The sequence below is a fragment of the Danio aesculapii genome, chromosome 12 (assembly GCF_903798145.1).
Source record: "Danio aesculapii chromosome 12, fDanAes4.1, whole genome shotgun sequence".
NCBI lineage: Eukaryota > Metazoa > Chordata > Actinopteri > Cypriniformes > Danionidae > Danio > Danio aesculapii.
This window is the reverse complement of record NC_079446.1, coordinates 4,922,106-4,947,941: the sequence shown is the minus strand read 5'-3', so window position 1 is coordinate 4,947,941 and position 25,836 is coordinate 4,922,106. Positions and strand designations below refer to the sequence as shown.

General features: G+C 35.0%; 1 protein-coding gene across 1 annotated transcript; it reads left to right on the top strand.

Annotated features, from left to right (window-relative positions):
• The first annotated feature begins 11,925 nt into the window (after nt 1-11,925).
• On the top strand, nt 11,926-24,027 carry zgc:92313 (uncharacterized protein LOC436869 homolog). The gene is made up of 8 exons (XM_056468945.1): nt 11,926-12,026; nt 12,106-12,174; nt 12,299-12,322; nt 12,593-12,678; nt 13,879-13,955; nt 16,551-16,822; nt 20,926-21,086; nt 23,336-24,027. Exons 2-8 carry the CDS (start codon nt 12,126-12,128, stop codon nt 23,591-23,593), a joined length of 927 nt encoding a protein of 308 aa, XP_056324920.1. The 5' UTR covers nt 11,926-12,026; nt 12,106-12,125; the 3' UTR covers nt 23,594-24,027.
• The last annotated feature ends 1,809 nt before the right edge of the window (nt 24,028-25,836 follow it).

The following is a 25,836-nucleotide window of genomic DNA, read 5'->3' as shown; positions in this document are numbered from 1 at the left end:
TGCGCCGGTTTCTCTTTTTTGACTGGCCAACATGGCTGGATTCAACATGGAAGACGTGAATGATGCATATTCCGCACAGTAATCCGCCTCCGTTCTCACATTTGCATTGACTTGAATGCAATTTACACGTGAAATATACTTAATTCCCTGTTTGGTGTGAACTCAGTATAAAAGTGTCATTATCGCCACCTGTTGGTTCGGCATGCTCATAACATCCATCACAGTGCGTTTTTGCGTTTTCTTGTGGACAATTTTTTTTTTAAACGAAAGCAAGGGAAACTCAATTTATAAATATACCCAGATACGTGTGGACGTGGCCTAAGGCTGCGTGTCCACCAAAGAGTTTTTTTTCTCGAGCTGATCATTTCTTTTTGTTGTTGTTGTCAATGTCAACGCCATGTTTTTTGAGCTCCTCGAATGTAGCAAGGCACAGAGTGGGTGTTTTACTGTCATCACTGACACAGCACATCATTGTCACATACAAGGTTCTATACAGTATGAATGTGAGTAGTATGAACGAAACTCAATGTACAACATCTGCTGTTTTGTCATGATCACATAACCTACCCACGTCAGTTGCGTCGATTCACTCCAAATCATGTATTCTCTCGCAAAGCATCATGGGATAGTGTAGCATCAATGCACACTTCAAAGTCTCACCAGAAGTAGTAAGTCATCTGGGTAATTCTCATCTACTGGTTTTCAAATTCTATGAATTCGGATATACTACTCGGCTCACATACTTTTTTAGCGTACTATATAGTATGGAAGAATGAGATTTTGCAGCCATACTTTAGGTGGACACACACTCTTGGGGAAAATTATACCAACAATACAACGCTAAAGGCAGTATGGATTAAGAAACACATTGAGAAAAGTGCTGTAAATTCTCACAACACATGTAAATAGCATGGAACACAATGAAAATGTTTCAAGGGGACCAAAAAACATGACGGACCTGGCTGGGATTTGCTTATTGTGCCGTGACTACGGCACTACTTGGCCGTACATTTAAATTTTTATTTTACTACTGTTTTTATTCACTGTATTTACTCAAAAGTACATTCTATATGATATGAATGTGAGTAGTATGAATGAAACTCGGACGTACAACATCTGCCATTTTGTCATGATCACATGACCCACCCACGTCAGTTGCGTCGATTCACTCCCATTCAAGAATTCTCTCACAAAGCATCATAGGATAGTGTAGCGTCCATCCACACTTCAGAATCTCACCAGTCATCCGGGTACTAAGTATTTTACATTTTGTCAGTTTAGTGGCTAATTCGTACGAAATTGTACGATTTTAAAAAGGAGGCATGGCACCTAACTCCACCCCTAAACACAACCGTCATTGGGGGATGAGCAAATCGTACTAAATTGTACGAATTAGATCGTACGAATTCATACGAATTAGCCACCAAATCAAAAAGTTACGAATTGCCGTGAGATTGTGTTGTCTAATCTACTGGTTTTCAAATTTTATGAATTCTGACATACTACTCGGCTCACATTCTGTTTTTAGCATACTATATAGTATGGAAGTATGTGATTTCGGACGCAGCCCATAACCTAGATAGCCGGGTCCGTCTTGGTTTTGTGCCCGCTTAAAATATTTTCATTGTTTTGTGAGAAATTGTAGTGTGTTTTCTTCATTTGTTTATGTTGTGAGAGTTTGCAGCACATTTTCTTAACGTGTTTGTGTTCTCAATGGCTAAAGAACACCTGTTATTCACAAAGATTGTGTCTCATGGGTGTACATTTCTAGATTATACTTTACTTGTTTAATTAACATTGTTATACACGACAGAAATCAGAATACTTTGCTTCTTTACTAAAGACGAAGTGTTAAATAACAATTACAGTCTGACCAAGAAGTTCCAAGAAAAATCTCTTATTATTAACCAACAAAACACAAACAAAACAGCATCTCTTTAGTGAACTTGTGCTTTACCCACTCGTTTTCATTCACCCCTTCAAATTGACTATTAGTGGACTAATGTAGGGAATAGTGAATGAGGGTATAGGGGACAATATTGGCAACAGCCCCATTCTTGTCCATTCTGATGTCATGTAAATGGCTGATATATTCACAAGGGTACCTAATATGGTGCCAAGTGTTCCATTGGAGATAACACAGGGAGGGGGTTTCTCTGTCCCAATACTACCTAAAACAAGGGGAAATAACATTTTTAAACTTCTATAATACTATAGACCAGTCAACATATCAATCTTCCTCTTTCGTTTTGTATGTTTGGATGTCATTTCTTGCCACTTCTGTACTGGTAAAGCATGGAAAATGACTCATAAATGTTAACAACACAACACTTCACAAGCAATCAAATTCGTGAGCTTCAGAATAGCCATTCCTGCTTGTTTGAAAGCGCCTGCAAACCATCAGTGATTCCTCTCTCCCATCTTTCCCCCAACCCCCAACCGAACAGAGTGCATCTGAAAGCACTATTAGTGGTACATAACACGCTATCGCTAATGCCTTCAGAGAGAAAGATAGACTGGGAGAAAGAAAGAGGAAGATAATAATGGCCAGACAATCACTCCTGTTTCACTAAAACTATTTAAAGCTTGTACTGTTACTCATCATGTGGCTTTGCTTTATACTGAATGTGTTAAAATCAAATGTGAAACTTTATAAAACGGATATACATATAGAGAAATTAAAGAATTCACATGACGGGGTTCATGCAATCCAAATGTTGCTGATGGAAGTGAAACCAATTACATTTGCATCTGTGTGTAGTATAATGCTTATGGTCTAAGATTATTATAATTTGAGATAATTATTAATATTTTTTTAATTAACAGTACAAGATAAATGATTGCAAGATAAATGTGTGTTATGGTTTTAATATGTACTTGAAATATTAAGAGGAAAAACTGAACAACCTCCACATCCACACACAAACACACACAGTTAAAAAAGACTACGTTAAAAATGCGCAAAGCAACTGGGATTAAAAGATCTGTTCTGCTCGCTGTGATCATCAACCATCATCAGATGTGATTGTTACGGGTCCCGGCAGCGGAACTCGTAGGCAGATTAAAAGTGCCTCAAGTCGTATGCAACCCTGTCGTCGTCTCGTCGCCGTGAAGTCCGGATCCCAGTACTAGCCTCACACTCTGGATATTGATCTCGGTGGAACCTCCATGAATCTGTTACGAGTCCTAGCAGAGGAACTCGTAGGCAGGTTAAAAGTGCCTGAATTATCAGGAGAAACAAAATCACATTGAGACTTAAGTGTCTTTCCCCAGGCGCAGCATAGTAGCATCTGTTTATTAACAGTCATTTTATACATTTACATACATTTACATTTAGTCATTTAGCAGACGCTTTTATCCAAAGCGACTTACAAATGAGGACAAGGAAGCAATTTACACAACTATAAGAGCAGCAGTGAACAAGTGCTATAGACAAGTTTCAGGTGTGTAAAGTCTAAAAAGCAAAGCATTAGTAAAAATTTTTTTTTTTTTTGGAGAGAGAGAGAGAGAGAGAGAGAGAGAGAGAGAGGGCACAGTTAGTGATATAGCCAGAGAGGCAGTTACAGATTAGGAAGGAAAGTGGAGACTAAACAGTTGAGTTTTTAGTCGTTTCTTGAAGACAGCAAGTGACTCTGCTGTTCTGATGTAGTTAGGGAGTTCATTCCACCAACTGGGCAGATTGAATGTGAGAGTTCGGGAAAGTGATTTCTTTCCTCTTTGGGATGGAACAACAAGGCGACGTTCATTCACAGAACGCAAGTTTCTGGAGGGCACATACATCTGCAGAAGTGAGAGCAGATATGAAGGAGCCAATCTAACGGTCATTTTGTAAGCAAACATCAGAGCTTTGAATTTGATCCGAGCAGCAACTGGCAGCCAGTGCAAACGGGTGAGTAGCGGAGTGACATGTGCTCTTTTGGGTTCATCAAAGACCACTCGTGCTGCTGCGTTCTGAAGCAGCTGAAGAGGTTTGATAGAACTAGCTGGTAGCCAACATGTCTTCACAAATCATGTACTGAAAATATATCCTCACAAATCATGGTTCAATTAATCAAACATTCAGTTTTGTTCTCTTTGTTTTTCTCTTTTTTTTTACCACAATGAATTCTTCAAATACTTATACACTCTGTACTCTCTTATCATTTACACATATAAATATTATACCTTCTGTATATTTATCACTATGATACAGAATACACTTTAAATTCTTTGCCAACCATCTTTTCCACTTTTCTTTCTCTGTAAATACCTCTGTTTATAACCATTTACCATAAAACTACTAAACTCACAGAACAATCATGCGTCTTTAAGTCTTTAAATTGTAACAGATACACTTGACACCAATTCCCAATGTTACTCTCATAAACTTTATACATTAGCCAATATACAACCGATATAAACAAATAAGTCATTTTCTGTTCAATTATCACATACTGAGGAGAATACATATTATTTACTGGGGAGTCAGTTATAACAAACAGAACTCAAACCATTTTCCAGTCATTTTACCAGTACTTTCATCTGAATCACGCTACTTAATAAACAACTGTAAATAAGCTATTCACTTTAAAACACATAGGAAATGTGTACTCGCAAGTTTTTTACATGAATTATAATAAACATATTCACTTTTTAATGAGACATACCTGAATTATCAGGTAAAACAAAATCACATTGAGACTTAAGTGTCTTTCCCTAGGGGCAGCATAGTAGCATCTGAAGTAAACACAACGAGTATCGCCATGGTAACCCACAGCGCAAGCTTTCTCAACCGCTGATGTTATTTTGTTTCAAACACAGTCATTAGTAGTGATAATAAATTACTTTTGACAGTATATAAATAAATACATTAATAACGAAACAAGCATTAATATTGTGAGTACACAATGGTGTATCACATGATCAAGGATGAGTTTTACAAGTATAAAACGTTTTTAAAACAGTGCAGGCTTGTAAAAAGGACAGTAAATTCGATATGTAATTCTTCACCACAGCCGCATGTCAGTACACTTATAAAACAAGACGCTTCAATCCTGGTTTGTGGACTTAAATCAGATTTATTTCGTACATCAGCATGATGTCCATACAGTAGTGGATATTAACATCCTGTCACATTTGTATGTGTGTGTGCACATGTGAATGCGAGCAAACTTTATAACAATTTTGTGTGTGACTCATCATTGCAGAAAGGCTTGAATTAACTCCACAACAAATATATCAAGTAACCGTTAAGCAAGTTCTTATTGTAGTAAGAGAGATCTGCTTCATTCTTGTCTGCCACTGGGGTTATTACGTTATATTAAAAAAAGTAATAGCGTCAGATACAGCACATTGATTTTATGGCAGCAGGTTAAACTTTCTGACACGTTTACGACACTCTTATACACTAAAAATAAATACAGACCACAACTGAACATGGATGATGGTCTCTAGGTAGCGTTCTCCAAAATTAAACCATTAATAGACTTGGGCCTTTTGGTGTGTGTGCACCATTGTGTGCAAGGTTTATATACCACGTCAGAGAATATTGGGAGTTGCGAGTCACTGGCATTGTTATTTTGGGGGTCACAGGCTGAAAAGTTTGGGAACCCCTGCAGTATATGGTCTGCGTTGACCCTCAAACCATTGACCCAACACTGTAGCTTCATGTTCATGGTTAGAAAATGCTGTGCTGTGAAGGCAAATTTAAGTCCAATTATCGATGTGGTAAAAATAAAAGAACTGCTCAAAATCTATTATATTTAAAAATAAACATGTCGTTATAATTAAAAATATAATTAACAAAAATATAATGAATTACAAAAGGTCAAGTGTTGGTATTACTTTTAGTAGCTACTATACATATTCAAATATTCAATATAAGACAACTCATTCATTATTTTGTATATTACATAGAGATTTAGTTTTGAGTTGCAATTACGTAATAACATCATCATGCAATGAGCAACTTTTTTTATTAGCAACGTTTAGCAAACATTTGTTCTGTCTTTAGCAACTTCCTCTGAAAATTAGTTGGCAACAGTGCGCAGAATGTGTCCCTTTTTTTTTTCTCTCTCCTTTTCTAATTTTCTGATCTTCTATTTCTTCTCTTTCCTTTTTCTACTTATTATTATTATTATTATTATTATTATTATTATTATTATTATTATCATCATTATTATTATCATTATTAATATTATTTGTTCTCTTCCTGAAATCCCAACCCCCCTCACCTTCTCACTATTATCATCAATATTATTACCTCTACTTTTGTTACCATTATTATTAGTACTGTCCTGACTTGTCCTGTTATCCCCTCATTTTCATTATTACAAGTATTTCTACCATTGTCATTATTCAGGTTGTTGTAGTCGTAGTAGTAGTCATAGTAGTAGTAGTAGTAGTGGTTGAAGTTGTAGTTTGGGTTTTTGAAGTAGTAGTTGAAGTAGTAGATGTCGTTGGTATAGTGGTATCAGAAGTAGTGGATGTGTAGTAGTAGTAGTAGTAGTAGTAGTCGTTGTCTGTGTAGTAGAATCAGAAGCAGTAGACGTTGTTGATGTAGATGTTGTAGTAGCAGTCATTCCTGTAGTAGTATCAGTAGTAGATGTAGTAGTAGTATCAGTGGTAGTAGTCGTTGTAATAGGTTCAGTAGTAGTACACATTGTAGGAGTAGTAGTGGTTGTGGATGTAGTAGCAGTAGTAATAGTATTAGAAACTCTCTGTAGTAGTAGTTGGTGTAGTATTTGGGATTTATTTTTATTATTATTATTTTTATTATTGTAGTGGTTGTTGTTCATTATTATTACTGTTGTCCTTTCTTGCTTGTTTACTGTCACTATTACTATCATTATATCACTAACATTGTTGTCACTCCTTATATAAATCTCTCTCTCTCCAGACACACACAGCATGATGTACTCTGAAATACACACACACAAAATAATAAAACTTTGTCAAAAAAAAAGTTTAACAAATTGAGTTAGATGCCTTGTTAAATAAAACTGAAGATGTTTATTTTAGCTATCTTTAATCCAAGAAAACTATTTTTCTCCTTAGTTGTGTTACGGATGATGTGTTAAATTATACTTGACAAAAAAGTATTTAGAGTTGTATTTTGAAGCTTTAATATACAGGTAAAAAAAATTCCAGAATTAATATCAATGTTTGCATAAACAAAAAAAGAGCTGAGTGATATGACACAATGCATAAACGAGGATTAAACACTTATATTCAGAAGTCTACAATTAAACAGACCTTACAGTCTAAGGGTGATAAGTTTATGAAAAGAAAAGGCATATAAACTAAAAATATGTAATGGTGGTGCAGATTTTATGTCCATATTAGGAGGCAGAATATTATTATGACATCAGACAGCGTGATATACATCACAGTAAATACATCATTCTCAAAATAACACTCCTCACACTCCATCTGCCCATGTAGTTCTCACGCCAAACTGATGACACTGACATAATGAAACTTCACCTAATAGATTTAAACCATAAACAGCATTTTGACCCACTTAATGTAGTAGATAAAGAAGAGAATTGGCTATGACGAGCATTGATCTTCTATTAAAATAATTTAATCATTTAATTGTTATTTATAAAAGAGGAAATTGGGTTAAATTTTAAAACTGGAGTAATTTTGTCATCTGAAAAATATAATTGTATTTGTAATGCCTTGGTGTATTGCTTACCCACAATAAGGATGTTTACTAAATATACAAGCTATATAAAAGTCTACTACATACAGTACTAGTTTCTCAAAATAAACAAGTAAATACATAAATATACATATTTTAAGTTTTACATTTGAATAAATATTCAGACAATTATTAAACACTACATTTTAATGTGATAAAAAATCATACTCGTACACAAAACGAATTCAAGCAAAAACTAAATTTTAAGTGATGGTAAAAAGGCATTGATTTTTTTACCACCTTATACAGTAAACACAGTAAATAGGCCTTGTTTGTAATGTTAATCACTGAATTATGACTGTGTATTTTCGTTTTTGGTTATTTTTGGAAAAGAAGAAAACATACCTTCTTAAGTCAGTATTTTATTCTGAAACGGACATAATTTCCTGTGATCTCTCTGGCGTCCGTTTCCGTTGTAACCACAAGAGGGCATTAATTATTAATAATTAATATTTTTTCAGCTGCACACAGTCGGTATAAAACGGCAGTGCACTGCTTTGTTAAATATAATTGTGTATTTTATGAATGGAGTAGTTTAAATTAAATTAAATTCAGTTCATCTTTATTTCTATAGCGCTTTTACAATGTAGATTGTATCGAAGCAGCTTAAAATATAAATTGAAACTGTGTCAGTCCAGTTTTCAAAGTTCAGTTTAGTTCAGTTCAGTTGATTTAATTTTCATAGCTGAAAGTCCAAACACTGAAGAGCAAATCCATCGATGCGAAGCTCCACAATTAAGTCCCAAACCAAGTAAGCCAGTGGCGAGGATCAAACTTCACCAGTTGACGAAAGTGAAGGAAAAAACCTTGGGAGAAACCAAGCTCGGTTAGGTAGTAATCATACTGTTCAAAATGCATGTTTTTTATTTAGTATTGTCCGGAGTAACATATTTAACATAAAATATGTTTATCTAAAGGCAGCATGGTGGCGCAGTGGGTAGTACAATTGCTTTACAGCAGGAAGGTTGCTGGTTTGAGCCAGGGCTGGGTCAGTTGGCATTTCTGTGTGGAGTTTGCATGTTCTCCCCATCTGCTTGAGTTTCACCGGGTGCTCATGTGGTATAAGTGAATTGGGTAAACTAAATTGTCCGTAGTGTATGTGTGTGAATGAGTGTGTATGGATGTACCACAGATTAATAAAGGGACTAAGCTGAAAAGAAATGAATGAATGCTTACCTAAAGTTCACAAAACAAAACCAAAAATTAAAATAACCCCCTGAAACAATGTGTGAAGCCTTGGTTTTTAATATTGTATGTGTTTAAGATCTATGACTGTGTTGTTGTTTTTTCAACTGTGATGGTTGTTCATGAATTCTGGACAGTTAAACTGCCTTGTTCCTTCAGGAAAAAAAATCTGAATCTCCATGTCCTGCAGGCATCTTTAACATATTTGGGTGAACAATACCTTTAAAATAGTTTTGAACGCAGTGGTTTTGATATATATAGAGAGTTTTGATAGAGTCAGCGTTTCTAAAACAGGTTGTAAGCATTTTGAAAAAAATAAATAAATAAAACTGTATAACCTCATAGCGCCCTCTTGTGGCAATTAAAAACTTCCATTTAAGACTATTTTGATGGATGTAAACAAAAACAATGGTCCCAACATATTTCCTGTTTTACATTTTTAATTTATATAGCTCCGAGAATCCAAAAAAGAGCCACATATTGGTAAATAGTGTTATGATTACTGTTTTAACATTAAGTTATGATTGAATTGTCTCTTGTTACAGTTATGAAATAGTTTGATAACAAGCAGGAAATGTTCATGGGCTAATGAAATCACCACATTGAAATGGTCTAGCATTAATTAGACACTTTTATCCAAACAAAATGCTAAAATCCAATTAAAATGTTTGAAAATATTTTTTCACAAAAGTTTATTATAAACAGATTAAAAAGCAACAGAAAGAGGAAAAAAGCCAGATTATTTTTTTAACAATGTAAGTGTATGTGAGTGTGTTTGGGGTGGCTTTGGTTAAACAAAAAAAAAGGTTGAAATACAAAAATTTTGTTTACAGAAAAAATCATAAGTTCAGGCACTCGAAAAATAAGTGATAAAGTTTAAAAGGCTTTATTGACATGGCTATAGTTAAATAAAAAACAATAACCATGCCAATAAAGCCTTTTAAACTTGTGTGTATCTTTCAAATCCCTTATCCAAAGAGCACCAACACATCAATTCCTCCTGAATCACTGTCCTATTCTGGATTTTGTTTACATATTTTATTAAGTATTTATAATAATAATAATAATGGCTAATACAAATTTTAGCTGTGATGGCAAAGCCTAATTTTCAATAGTAATCCAATCTATAAAAAATATTTAAATGTGCATATTTGGGAGTACACATCCTAATTATGGCACCAAAAGAAACTCTAAAAATTACTGTTCTATAAAGTCTTGGGTGACATGGTGGCTCAGTGGTTAGCACCGTCACTTCACAGCAAAAAGGTCGCTGGTTTGAGTCCCGGCTGGGTCAGTTGGCATTTCTGTGTTGAGTTTGCATGTTCTCCCCGTGTTGGCGTGGGTTTCCTCCGGGTGCTCTGGTTCCCTCCACAAGTCCAAAGCATGCGCTATAGTTGAACTGGGTAAGCTAAATCAAGGGCGTAGAGTTGGCATGGACGGAGGGGACGTGTCCCCACCAATATCCACCAATTATTGAAATGTCCCTACCAATAACTTAATCGATTTCAAAATGAAATAATGCTCCTTCAAGCCTTAGTAACCTGCACGTGCACAGAGTTTGCCATGAGTTCACCGTAAAACTATTAACCAAGAAATTCGCTTTTGATTTTGGCCTCCATGATAATTGGGATAAAACAGTTAAATTGCGTCACACACCTCTCTAAATTTCCCTACATTCATACCTTCTCAAAGCCTGACTGCAGTAAAATCATGTAAATTGACTTTTGCAGCATGGGTCATGATTGTTATTTGTATAATTAAGTGTTTATTTTATATCATTAAGTTCTTTATTCATGTTTATAAAAGCAAGAAACAGAATTTGTGCTGTTCAATGCATGCCCTATTGGCATGTATGTCCCCACCAATGTCAAGAGCTAATTTACGCCCTTGAGCTATATTGTCTGTAGTGTATGAGTGTGAATGAGATTGTGTGTGTTTTCCAGTGATGGGGTGCAGCTGGAAGGGCATCGGCTGCGTAAAATATGTGCTGGATAAATTGGTGGTTCACTCTGCTGTGGCGACCCCTGATGAATAGAGGCACTAAGCTGAAAAGAAAATGAAATGAACATTCTAGTATGTTACATTTAGTTTTGCAGCAGCAATCTACGCAGGCATGACATTAATTAAGATGGGCAATATCATGTTTGGATACACACACTGACTACAGAGTAAACCAATATACTAAATAATATGCCCAGCAGAGAATTTCATAGTCTTGATCGATATGTATGTCACATTTATGTGTTTATGCTGATAAGATCTTTGAGAAGTGAGCCTGTTCTACCTGTTTCATGTACGCAGAAGGGCTGGTTGTTGTTTAGAAAAGTCCCTACATCCCACAGATCACTATTAAATGACGTTTATCACACTTGTAAGTGAAGTAACCTAATTAGTCACAGGTTTAGGGGAAACCTTCAAATGAATGATTTTTAACAAGCCCACCACAAAACACAACTGAATAACTGAAACGTCTCCCTGCTGAAAAATTCAGCTTAAACCAGCCTAGGCTGGTTGGCTGGTTGACCAGCCTGGTTTTAGAGGGGTTTTGGCCATTTCCAGGCTGGTTTCCAGCCTGGTCTTAGCTGGTCAGGCTGGAAAATGACAGCTAAATCCAGCTAAAAACCAGCTTGACTAGCCTGGTTTAAGCTGGACATAGCTGGTTTTGGCTGGGCTCCCAACCTGGCTAGGCTGGTCAAGCTGGTTTTAGCTGGTCATTTTCCAGCCTGACCAGCTAAGACCAGGCTGGAAATGGCTGGAAACCAGCCTGGAAATGGCCAAAACCCCTCTAAAACCAGGCTGGTCAACCAGCTAAAACCAGCCAACCAGCCTAGGCTGATTTAAGCAGTTTTTTTTCAGTAGGGCAATGTGTTGTGGAGATTATATAAATAATTTACTTATCCCTACAGTTTCTAATTCTCTTTAGTCTTCGAATAAACCTCGTCCTACCACATTCTCCAGCAACAAAAACAGAGAAACCAGAAGTTTTTTAGCGGGCGGGGTCTGCACTCACGGTGGGCGGAGACAACGCTCCTGGTTGGTCAATAAGGACAGGTACGCAAACCATCTGAACAAAATGATCTCGGTTAGCTTTTTTTTCTAAGGCGAAACTTCCGACATTTTTAAGTCACTTTTCACTTGACTTTGTGGAACAAGGAAGTTTAGAGTTTCCACATATTTTAATACTTTGAAGATTTGCCTTCACCTTTGTTAAATTAACCTTTTTAAAAACATTTTAGAAGAAAGTCATCTTGGTAGTATGGGGCGGCTCACCTCATGTTGTTGGATTGTCCTCGGCGTATTGAATGGTAAGTAACGTTACGTGGCTCTAGCAAGTATTTCCTCCGAAAGAAGCTAAAACTATCTTTGTACTACTTACTAATCCATTAAGATTAAATTGTAACTTGTTTTGCTTTGTTCTTCGCTGTTTAGGCTTATGGGTGGGCGAGGCTCAAGGTAAGAAACTTGATTATTTCTACATTCCTAGTATTCTGTCTATGTTTGTCAGAGGGAAAGATACCAGCTAAAATCATAGTAAATTATAAATCCTGCAATATATGTAGTCTGTAAGGTTATTTTGTTACTTACAATAACGTACTTGGGTGTACGATTAAGCACTAAAGCGTGTGTTAGTGAAATAGATTTGGTTTGATTATATTGAAGGTGTTTTAGGACCTGAGTGTGTTTGAATTAAGAGTAAAGCACCAGAATCACTGTTTGTCTCAGAATGTGGTCGACCACCGATGATAAACAGGATTGTAGGAGGTTCGTCAGCTGCTGAGGGTGCTTGGCCTTGGCAGGTGGATATTCAGGTAAGAATGGCAGCCATTATGAAACTGAAATTGTGAATATCTGAGGCAGGGTTCATAGGCTTCAGTTACAGAGCGCAAACATTCCTGTAGCTCAGACAGCAGAGACAAAAACAAGATCATGAGTTCAGTTCTAAGGCAATGCATTTAACATCAAATCATTAGTTTTTCTCTCTCATTTTACGACCAACAAAAAAGTAAATGCAAAGTCCTTAGTTTGTTATAGAGGTAAAGTTCTAAATAGGGGAATCATACAAGCAGCCAATGACTATCAAAGTACAACATTGTTCACAGTCAATTAATGTTAAATAATGTTGTTTTGAAGTCATACTTGCATGCTAATTCCAATCGAATGTTCAAAGTAACATGGTAAACAATATAGAGACTTCTTAATGAACGAATGTGCGAATATAAAACTAACTTTACCTCTTTTAGTTTTTTTGTTTATATATCACATATTACAAAAACATCACATCTACTCTTTATTTAATCTACAGACATATACAAAAATGATTTGCTTTACTGAATAATAGGTCCATCGTGGGTCAAAACAAAAGTAAATGTATGTATTTAACATGTTAAAGAGAGTTCACCCAAAAATGAGCACTATTTACTCACCCTCAAGTGGTTCCGAACCATTGAGTTTCTTTACTCTGACCACAAAAGAAGATACTTTGAAGAATGCTGAAAGCCTGCAACCATTTACCTCCATAGTAGAAAAAACAAATATTGCGGAAGTCAGTGTTACAGGTTTTCAGCATTCTTCAAAATGTCGTCTTTTGTGTTTAACACAAGAACAAATCTCACAAACGTTTGAACCAAGGAAAGGGGTGAGTAAATGACAATTTTGGGGTGAACGGGGTATATGCCGAAGCATGCCAATAGGACTTTTAAATTGCCAGTAACCTGGGTTAATCGTTTCCGGTGAATTGTATGCCAATGCAAAATCGGCACGTTTAAGGTCTGTTTTCTTTAAAAATCAGCGATCTCCACTGGCTGAGTGATATCCGATATAAAGTGGGTGTCAGATTGTACAAGAAGCACTGCATTAAATAACATTTATAAATGTCATTTTGATACTTGACTACATTCGTATATCAGGCAAACCTGTTGTTCATAAATTATTCATATCATAAATTCTGAATTGTCAGTCAGATCTTGTCTCTTACCAACATCTCCCTGATCTCTGATGTGTACATGCAGAATGAGAACGGACATGTTTGTGGTGGAACCATCATCTCAGAGAGCTGGGTCTTGTCTGCTGCACATTGTTTTCCCAAGTAAGTTTGGATGGAACCAAACAAGGTTGTAAAAAATGTTTTCCTTTTTTGTCTTCGACCCAAGCTAAAAAAAAGTTTACGAGCATAAATATAGGTAAAAAATGCTTTTTATATAGAACGTTTTTAATTTAGAACAAAAAAAAATAAAGATTTTCTTGTGATTTTTTTTTTTATTTTTTTTTTTTTTTATTTTTTTATTTTTTTTTTTTTTTATTATTATTATTATTTTTTATTTATTTATTTATTTTTTAATTAATTAATTTTTTTTCGTTTTTTCATTTCATTAGGTACAGCAATTTAATTTAAAAATAAGAAATTAAATCAGGCATATTTAGAACAAGAATCATTTGATGGCATATTAACTGACCCCTATTTTTGACGTCATGAATGAATATATGCATATTATATAAAGCTTAGCTTGTCAAGATCAGCTCAGATTTACACGGTTACATTTTTTTATATGTAGGAAAAACACTCCACCCCAGTTGTGATATTGGTTTAAAAAAGAATTCATTATTTTTTATAATCAATAATTCATTATTACAATGACACCATTGCAACAATTGCATTACTTGTAATTTTGAAGTCTGTTTCGCTCCGGTCATTCAAACCAGAAGACTTTGCACATTTGCCAGCATTTTTTTAATAATTGAAAAATAATTTAATTTAGCACAGCTTTTTAAGACCTTTGCACCTTTTGAATTCATTCATTCATTCATCCAATCCATCTGTCTTCTGACTGTTCCTTAAGTTACAAACTGAAAATACTGAATATGTACACAAAATGACGAAAAAAAACAAACAATTTTGAGAACAAAATTAGGCTTTCCACAGGTCTTGGAAATTATGTGATATCGTCAGGGGCATAACAGCCATTTTAAAAGTGGGGGGGACAGCTGTATGGTCACCCAAAAGTGATTAATGATTTATTAGCAATAAAGTTTATTTAATAATCTTTTAACCAAAATTCTAAAATAATTACAAAATATTAATAATAACAATAAATAAACAGAAGCACACACATTTAAATTAAGCAGTACTCTGTGTGAAAATATTTTTAAATACTACAATTCAATTGCACAATTGCAAGTTGATACTACACGTATAACGTGAGATAGACATCGCCATGTGTACTTGCGGCGATGCGTCATTCATAAAAGCAGAACACGCAGGATTCAACACGTAAATTCACCAATTACTCCCCAAATACATGCAAGTAAGTGGTTCGTGAACTTAGAGAGGAGTAGATTCAACTTTATAGTTACTTTCAGTATGTGTATCTGATATGATTAAAACACATCAGCAAATTATATTTTAATGGATTGTTAGACTTCCTTGTGTGTTTTACAAACGCTAAAGTTCTTGTTTTACTAGTACTTGTGTGTATTTACATGTCTAAATCATAAATTAAGCAATAGGCCGTAAAAAAGGCTGCATAATTGTGATAATATAACACGACTTTCTCAGCAGAGTTAAGTTGGTTTTGTTTTCGGAAAAAAAAACGGAAAAAAGAAGCACTTTTACGACGGTCCCTTACTGAGAGCTTAGGTCAGCGCGAGCTCTCTCTGGGTAAACGCATATTGCGACTGCTCAAGCAGTGCTCGTAATTTCGAGCGAAAAAAAAGAAAAAGACAGCTGTGAAACATAACCTGCTTTGTCTTTTTGTAGGGAATACAGTTTAGATGTTTTTAGGGTGAGAGGTTTTTTTTAGTTAATGCCGTCTGTCACTGAATGTGTCAGGAATACTGAAAACAAAACCAACTTAACCCCGCTGTCTTTCTCTGGCTCAGCACCAGACAAGACACCAGCACCAGGGACTTTACGGTTCTCACTTCAAAACGGAACAAAAGTAGGATTCTGTAACGTTAGTGATTTACCGTGATTTACCCAGCTGTAGCTGTTGCTCCCTTCCCTATAGGTCAAATAAAACGTGTGGGCCAGTCGGGGGACAGAATAACCTGTTTCCAAAAAGTGAGGGGGACGTGTGTCCCCCATCCCCCCCGGTTGCTACGCCCCTGGATATCGTGGAATTTTAAAAGGTCTATTCCAGATATTAAAGTCAGGGAATTTTATATACTTTTTGTCCATGTCGTGAAATATCAGGGATTTTGTTTATCACTTGTTTATTACATTTTGAAATTGTATTCAAAACAGTTGAAGTCAGAATTATTAGTCATTCTAAATTATTAGCCCCCCTGTATATTTTGCCTCCAATTTCTGTTTAACGGACATTTTTTCCAACACATTTCTAAACATAATAGTTTTAATAATTTTTTAAAATCTTTATATTCTTTTATTTTTGCCATAATGACAGTACAAAATATTTTATTAAATGTATTAATAAAATAATATTGACTTAAATTTTTTTTTTTTTTATTAAATCTGCTTTTATTCTAGCTGAAATAAAACAAATAAGACTTTCTCCTGAAGAAAAATATTATTGGAAATACTGTGAAAAATTTCTTCCTCTGTCAAACATCATTTGGGAAATACTTGAAAAAAGACCAAAAAAAAATCACAGGAGGGCGAATAATTTTGGCTTCAACTGTACATTGCAGAATAAAAAAATCTTGTTAATTTCTTCTCTGTGCCCAGCCCGACTGATATCTCGGGCTACCTCATCTATGCGGGCCGGCAGCAGCTGAACGGCTGGAACCCGGATGAGACCAGCCATCGTATCAGTCGAGTGGTGGTTCCTCTGGGTTACACAGACCCTCAGCTGGGTCAGGACATTGCTCTGGTGCAGCTGGCCACTCCTGTTGTGTACACCGAGCGCATTCAGCCTGTCTGCCTGCCATATGCCAATGTGCAGTTCACCAGCGACATGAGATGTATGATCACTGGATGGGGAAACATCAGAGAAGGAGGTGAGTGAAGATCCACTGTAATGTATGGTGCAGACAGTGTGCAAGTTCATCCATGCATAGTATATATTAGAGCAGGGGTGGGCAAACTCGATCCTGGAGGGCCGGTGTCCTGCATAGTTTAGCTGCAACACTAATCAAACACACCTGAACATGCTAATCAGTGTTTTAAGATCACTAGAAATCTACAAGTAGGTGTGTGTGATTAGAGTTGGAGCTAAACTGTGCAGGACACCGGCCCTCCAGGACCGAGTTTGCCCACCCCTGTATTAGAGTGTCCGGTTATACCATGTAAATGCTGGCAGAGGCTATTTGCACCAGCAGTTGAGATGCATAGTAGCAGAAGTTGGACAAAATTTGAAAAGGGGTCAAATCTACCTTTTGCCAAACTTTTTTATTTGGTATTTATTTTAAATTAAAATTACTTTTAAAAGGTGTAAATAAATTGCATGATGGGCATTTAATAAGCGAGTGTTTATGATTATTTTTAAGACCAATACACACCGAGCTGACGACATTAGAAAATGTAATTTCGTATTGTGCACTTAGCTGCTGCCATTATTTAAATTTATTTATTTATTTATTTATTTATTTATTTATTTATATATATATATATATATATAACGTTGGAGAAGTCAACATGAAAAAATTGAAATAAATTATTTATTAAATCAAATTCATCTGATTAAAGCCAGAATTAAAATTTGATACCATTTTGTATAAATATAATATTTACGTGAGGTTAAGGACTCTTTATTTTTCTGTATGGTGAAAATATATTTTTTATTATGGTTTTTAAATTAAAAAAAAAAAAAATTGAAAAAACATTTATTAGTAGTGATTTATTATTATTTTTTAAAAATAATTTGTGTTTTTAAATATTGACCTAATGAAACCGGGGTTTATGGCATATTATTACGTAGACTATCGTTAATGTATCATTAACAAATTAGAATATTATGCAAAAACACTATATGGAAGCCTTTTACAAATATGCTATGGGGTCCCTTAGATCAGGGGTTCCCAAACTTTTCAGCTCGCAACCCCCCAAAATAACAATTCCAGTGACTTGTAACCCCCCCTATCCTTGGAGGTGGTTATAAACATACAAACATTGCATTCAACAGTGCACACACACCAATAGAAACTAGATATACAAGCTTATTGGCAACACAAAGTGCAACAGTCTAACAACCATATTTTTTATAGTCTTTAATAATTTGTTTCATTTAATATTAACCTCACTGAGCACAATGTGATCATATTTGTGCTTCTGTGGCATCTAAACCATTGAAAACCCCCTGAGTTAAATAACAACAACAGGTGAAAATCTAACAAAGGATTATGTATGGCATAATTAATAATATTGCATAATTGTAATTATTGCATCAATTTCTAACTGATGTAGTACCAGTATATTGTTTGCAGTCTGTAATGCAATGGAATAAGCTTCATTGTTAAAGTGATTTCTACAATAAAGATAGTTTCAAAACAGCTTCATCATGTTAATGAACAGAAAAGTAAGAATTGTTGACTGTGTAAAGTTCATTCATTACGAAACAAGTTCAGTGATAAGCAGCTGTACAGAAGACAATCATGTTGTTATTCAGTTCCAGTCAATTCAGTGTTTAATCACTTCTGTTCAAGATTAGTGTCAATGTAACAGGATCTAGTTATCAGGGCTGTCGTTTACTGCATCTGCTTACAACAGTTTCTGTTAATCACTTCACGAATAAAACAGGTCGGTTTTTTTTTTCTTTGTTATATTTAGTCTCAAACTTAAGCTCAGCACAGATTGCTGTTTACAAACCATTTTATTTACTCTGAAGTAAAAAAAGAGAGTGTGGTTTGATTTTTTTTGTGTGTGTGATCCATTATAACTGATTAGTTAATGACGGAAATCACCTATATCTTAAAGTGGGACAAATCATTAAGTGGTCAAAGACGTGACCTATTTTAGTGTCCGCTTCAAATTACTACATTTATTTTAAAATATAAATGATTTATAACTTAAATTGAATAATAAATTAAATATTATATATAGTTTTAGCGTTTTTTTTTTTTTTTTATGAGTATTAAAATAATTCTCATAATTATTTTGATCTGCTCCATATAAAATAAAAAGTGATCATGCTAAAGTTATGTTTTAGGTTATTTATCAGTTCTTTGACAAATGGGTTAAATGTAGTGGTTTGGTACAATCTAGTGACAAATTATTGACCTTATTTCATGTACCAGCAGCCATTGGTTTCACTTACAATGATTCTAGCCATAAAAACAACTTGAGCTGCTTGATGTTGCAAAATTATACTTTTATGTACTATCATAAACACAATTCTTTATAGAGTAAGTAGTTGCTGTTCCTATTCATTTCCCTATTGCCAAATAAATCGGAGGTTCTTAAACAATGGCAGAATAGAGCTTACTTCCACATTGCATAATAAGATCGATAAAGATTTCACATGACGATTAGTGTTTCTGTTCTGCACCATGATTCATAAATAGAGAATCTCAATGTCATTGTTTGATTTTTGTTCTAAAGCTACTACTGCTCTGAATATATTAAGCACTGGACTATATTTGCTCAGATAAAAACAACAATTAAATGTGATTCCAGTGTATAGCAAGTACTGGCAGCTTGATATACATTTTTGTAGTGCACACAGTATAATATTTTACACTGTTTTCAAAATACTTGTTTCGAAATACTGTAAAGGCCAACAAATGTCGCTTTGTTCAACGTTTTAAGATCAAAAGTGGTCAGAGCTAGTGGTGTATTGGATCACAAATCCCACAGTTCAGATCACATTATGGTTTTAGTCATGGATCGGACCATTTTTCAGATCAGCCAAAAAGGGAGGAGACAAATGTAATTAGCTTTCCATTTATTACAAAAACAGCACTGCAAGAAACTTTTGATTTTAACAAACAGAACTTAGAAGCTGTAATTTTATTAAAAATAAAAGTAAGAAATAATCAGCTGAATAAAAATAAACTGTAAAATATTCAGTACTGTGAAAAATTCTCTGGTACTTCCACTGTTGCTGATAACACTAAATGTATAACTCTAACATTATAGTTTGTCCAACCCATGTTTATTTTAGTTTCATTTTCAATAAATAATTCAGTCATTTACTCATAAAACTTCATGTTTCATTGCTAGATGATCATTGTTGAAGAATTATTCAGTAGCATATTTTTGATGGCTGGTTTTCGCCACCTATTGATTAAATGTAATTGCTGCCTACAACTTTCATTTTTGAGCGTCGTTAAATGCATATGACGGTGATTTTAATAATTACCATAAACATCAGGGGTTTAACGAACTAGAGCGTGTTATCAACGTACTTCTGTTTTATTTGACTGTAACTTCATAACTAACTCAAAAGACTAAAGACTGAATGTCTTTCTTGATTTTTGCGTTTTCAGATTTGAATGCAGCAATTCGAAGGATTAATAAACATATGCAAATCACCATCATTAATAATTGATGTTGCGTGGGTGTTGAGATCCATCTTTTAACGATTAATCGCGCAGCTTACACTGAATGCATTGATGCAGGCTAAACAAGTAGTGACAGAAAACACCTTTAATGAAACCCACCACTTCCCGTATAACCCACCACAACTTCAGTCATCATTATATTTTACAGGAAAGCCTAAATGCTTTCATACATGTCATTTAAATGACGTCGTTACAAATTCAGGATTAATCTACCAGAAAAAAATGTATTAATCCATGGCCACTTGTGATCTGTTCGAATTACGAATCAGCCGTGATCCGTTACACCCCTGGTCAGAGCAGAGATCAAGGTCCCATAAGGCAATCTGAATAGATGCACTAAAGAAGGAAAACTCTCTTCAATTGCACAATGCAGGAAATTAATTAGCAGATGTGATTTTACTAAGCGTGATGATTCCAAGCTGAATTTTCCATTATGTATTAATTTTAAAAACCCCTTTTTTTATAACATCATGCTCCCGTGTTGAATAAAGTGAATTAAATAAATTCTTTCAAATTCCGTGTCTTGTCAGACTTTGAAAACAAGTAAATTCTCACCCTTTTTTTTTTCATTGTGTAATCTTGTGATTTGTCCTGTCTTTCAGTTGCTCTGCAGGGTGCCGGCCCGCTGCAGGAGGTCCAGGTGCCCATCATCGACTCGAAGACCTGTCAGGATATGTTTTTAATAAACCCCACAGAGTCAGTTGACATCCGGCCAGACATGATGTGTGCAGGCTTCCAGCAGGGGGGCAAAGACTCCTGCCAGGTTAGGAAAGAATATAATATATATTTTGTTAAATTATTCTATAGCTTTTTTTATTTATTTTATTTATTTAATTTAATATTCATTTATATTTTCAGTTTTTCTTTTTCTAGATTTCATTTGTTTTCTAAAATCTTGTTTAATTGTTTAAATGTCTGTTGTATTAAATGATATGCCCAACATTAGTAACCCTTTGTAACCAATTGTAATTGCGATTTTTGTAAAAAAAAATAAAATAAAATAAAATTATATATATATTACGATATATATTACGATATCATGTTTCATATCATTTGGTATTGATAATTATAGAATTTTTTTAACAATCCATTTAGGAATAGTACGTTTTTTTTAAGCGTTTTATTTTAATTTACCAGCATTACTAAGGCAAATAGTTTTAATAGTCAAAAACATAAATATATAAACAAAAATATCTGATCTCTATAATAAAATAAACATAAGTGTTGAAAAGACTCTTAAACCTGATAAATAGATGTTACAAAGTGTGTGCAGTGGTAAAGTACAAACGCTGAACAATCAAAGCAAACTTTAAGGCGTCGATATTAATAAGACAGTAAACCTCAAACTCTGTAAACAACAAATTCTGATTATCCAATCTGAGCTTTCAAGTAAAGGAACCAACCATCATTATTCAAATACACACTGTAACATTTACAAAGTGTTTGAAAAAGTTTAATTACTACATTACTCCTATATTAAAAAAAATCTTTCAGATGGGGAGCTGGTGGCTAGGATTTTTTTTTCCACTAGGTGTACCTGGAAAATTTGCACGCGTCACGTGTGCACCGCTTGCACACCATGTGCACGCCCTGCAAGTCGCTTGCATGCAAAGCTTATTGGCATTGCTTCCAAGGCACGTGCTCAGCAGCCACATTTTAATAAAACTATATCGCTTCATACTGAACTTTTTTTTATATATTGTTATAGACAATTGTGTTCGGTCAAATCCAATTTTATCGCCCAGCCTTAAGTCTAAAAGCTAGGACCAGACAGAATCTGTCCCCCCACAAAAATCTTTTTTGCTCTTTCTGCGGTGAGTTTTGTAAAAATCTGCAGATTTTTGAGGAATGAGTATCATAATTAAACTTAATATATGAAATTATTTTATTTAATTTTTTTTACTTTTATTTAATGTTTACAATGCAAATCCAATTAAATCCACTTATTTGGTAAAAAAAAAAGCAAGTCTCTCATATCTCTACTAAAAGACAGAAAATATTACTGTACAAACTGTATTGTGAATAAATCATATGAACATTCTAATATTACTATTATTATCACAATAATATTAATTAAATTAATTAAAAAACTGAATAAATATAAATTTACACAAGTAAATACATAGATGCAATGATGGGCTAAAATCTGTGGATTTCTGCGCGCGCAGATTCTATGTGGGCCTACTAATAGCTAATAATTACAAAATTTATTGTAAAGTGTTACCCATCATACTTGATATTTTCGCTAATATGGTTTAAACATTTGTTTATTCTGATTCTAATTAGGGCTGCGCAATATATCCTTTCAGCATTGATATCACAATGTGCACATGCACAATAGCCATCACAAAATATGCAATGTTGAGTCTGAATTATAGTTGATCAGGAGCTACAGAATTGTATTTACCGGATTTATACCGAATTTATAAAAAAAAAATCTTTTGGAATTTTTCTCTTCCGTTTCTAGTCCAAATATCGAAGCAAAAACAAGATTATTTTACTGACCCCACTGGCAAATAATTTGACTTGAGGAGAAAAAAAAAAGGGCAGCCTGACTTCGAATCCCGGCTCGAGGACATCTTCCCTACCATCCCTCACCCCCCTCTCTCCAACTTTGTTTACTGTCTAAATACTGTCCTATCTAATAAAGGCAAAAAGGTAAAAAAATAATCTTTAAAAAAATTTAAATAGATGAAATATAAGAAAAGCGTTTTTGTATTCAATTTCTGTACCTGAATACTGTTAGACTACGCAGAAAACTGTCAAATAGTGCCATTTTGCATCTTTTCAACATTCAATATCTCTAATAAAATCGCATTATCAGGTTTTTCCAATATCATGCAGCCCTAATTCTAATGCAATACACTAACAGGTATAAAAAATGTTAAAATAATCAATATTGTGACAATAAAAGCTTCAGCAAATTAATCCCAATAACAAAATTTGATGCCATTATGAGCCTATAAATAACTACATGAAATTATTCCTCACTGCATGTGGCTTTTTTTCCAGGGTGACTCTGGTGGACCTCTGGCTTGTCAGATCAGTGATGGTAGTTGGGTTCAGGCTGGAATTGTGAGCTTCAGTCTCGGATGTGCTCAAGCAAACCGACCCGGAGTTTATGCGAAAGTGTCGAGTTTTACCAGCTTCATCCAGAACCATGTTGGAGGAATCCAGCTGAAGAGCTCGTCCAATCACAACTGGGCCGACCGTGTCCTGGTGCTCATCCGGACTCTGACTCTACTATTGCTGGTACAGCTGCTCAGATGAACACACACTCAACAAAACATCAACACCGTCCTGCGTGAAGAGGGATTTTTAAAGTAGCTTTAATCATTTTAAATATAGTTTTTTCATAGGTTCCTATTACTTTTACTACTGAAAATACCGAATTATTGAAATGAAACACTCTTAGCTGCTTATTTGATTGATTTAAAACCCTCCTTTATCTGTCTCAGATTTATACGTTTAATTAACAATGAAATGATTCGGTTGCGTAATGAAACTGTAAATATGCAAATCCACATGCTGTTTGAACAGATCTAATGTGAGATTTGACGATCGTGAATCGTAACGCTTAAATGAACTATTTTGCACAGTAATGTTATTTACCTTTTAGTTGTATATTTGTATCTGTTGGTGATTGTTTCTCTTGGAATGCTGTAAATAACTTGTAATAAATTGATGTTTTTAAAAAGTAATAATTAGCATGCGTATATTTTATGGTGGGGTAAACGGTGGCGAACGGACCGTTCCTATTATTGGAAACGTTTCCATGTTTGACATTTGAGGCTTTTGCTCTGTATAACTTATACACCTTAAACAATTTGCAAATATAAATGCATGCAACAGTCATTTTAGTAACACTTCGTAAGACCTTATGAAGTTATCAAATCTTTAATCATGACATGTCATGAATGTGAATCAGATTTTATGCATGCTTATAACAACTGTCTTTTAAGTGTCATTCGCTCGGTTATGAAATTTTAAATATAACGGAAGCCATTACTTGACCTTGATGATCGAGGCCAGTGTTGGAGCGATCAACTCTCATACAACGAATCGATCCCAGCTCAGACCAGGTTGGGTGCAGTAGGACTGGTGGGGGCTTGTCTGAGATGAGCGTGAAATTTTTTTTTTTAGGTGGGTGAGTGTAAAGGAGGCCAGCTAGCAAATTGCTATGTAGCTAAACCTCACTCGTCTGACCTCAAAAGGTATTCTATCGACAGACGCTGGAGGCCATGGTCTCTAGCCTCCTTGATAAAGCAACCGACTCCCACGCAAATAATCGGCAGTTCAGTCCAGCTCAGACCATGTTGAGTGCAGTAGAACCAGAGGGTTACACGTGGGGGCTCGTCTATGATGGGAGTGACGTTTGGAGCGGTGAGTGTAACGGAGGCCAGCTAGCGAATTGCAATGCTAAAACCCTCTGACCTCAAAAGTTGCTCTAGTGACAGATGTTTGAGGCCATGGTCTTTAGCCTCCTTGTTAGAGCAACCGACTCCCATACAAAGAATTGCCGATTTGATCCCAGCACAGACTGGGTTGTGTGCATTAGGACTGGTGGGCGTTCCGGGATGGAAGTGAGGTTTAGTAGGGGTGAATGTAACGGAGGCCAGCTAGCAAAGTGCTATGCAGGTAAAACCTCACTCCTCTGACCTCAAAGGTTGCTCTAGCTACAGACGCTATGGTCTTTAACCTCCTTGTTTGAGCAATCGACTCTGATATAAAGAATCGTCAGTTCAATCCAGCTCAGGGTTGGGTGCAGTAGGTCCCCGATGGGTTACAAATGGAATTATGACATGATTTATGACAGCTTGATATAAATAAATACACCTCAACCTGCTTTTGTCATTTCAACTTTACATTTCCAAGACCACGAAACTTGACCTAAATCTGTCAAACATGATTTTCATGTAGCCATTATAAATATGGAATGAATTTTACAAGGTGATTTTGGCATTAAATATTAATGACGCTTCTAAAAATTACTTGACAGAGTAATGACACTTTTAATTGGGCATTTTAAAAACCAATCCAGTTAGTTTCACTGAAATTGTGATGAGAAAAATATTCATGACACAATTATAATACCTCATGACAGTCATGTTTATGACAGATTTATGACACGTTTTGTTGTCTTGGTTATGTCAAGTTGTCATGATGAGGATGAATACTGGTTGTGATGTATTTGTCAAGTTGTCATAATGTCATCATTGCATTTTAAATGTCATAACCGAGCCAATAACACTTAACAGTTGTCATAAGCATACATAAACATCTTATTTACATACATGACATGATTATAAAGGTTTCATGGCTTTTATAGAAGTTAATTTTTTTAACCGTTTTAAATATAACTGTTGCTACCGCTAAACCGCTCTACACACAGTAACAACCGGATTTACAGGGTAGCCAATTTGCATATTACTGATAATCATCTTCCATATGAAAAAAAAATTATGGAAAGTCTTCCTGAGCATTCAAAATACTCTGTAATCTGTATAATGCTT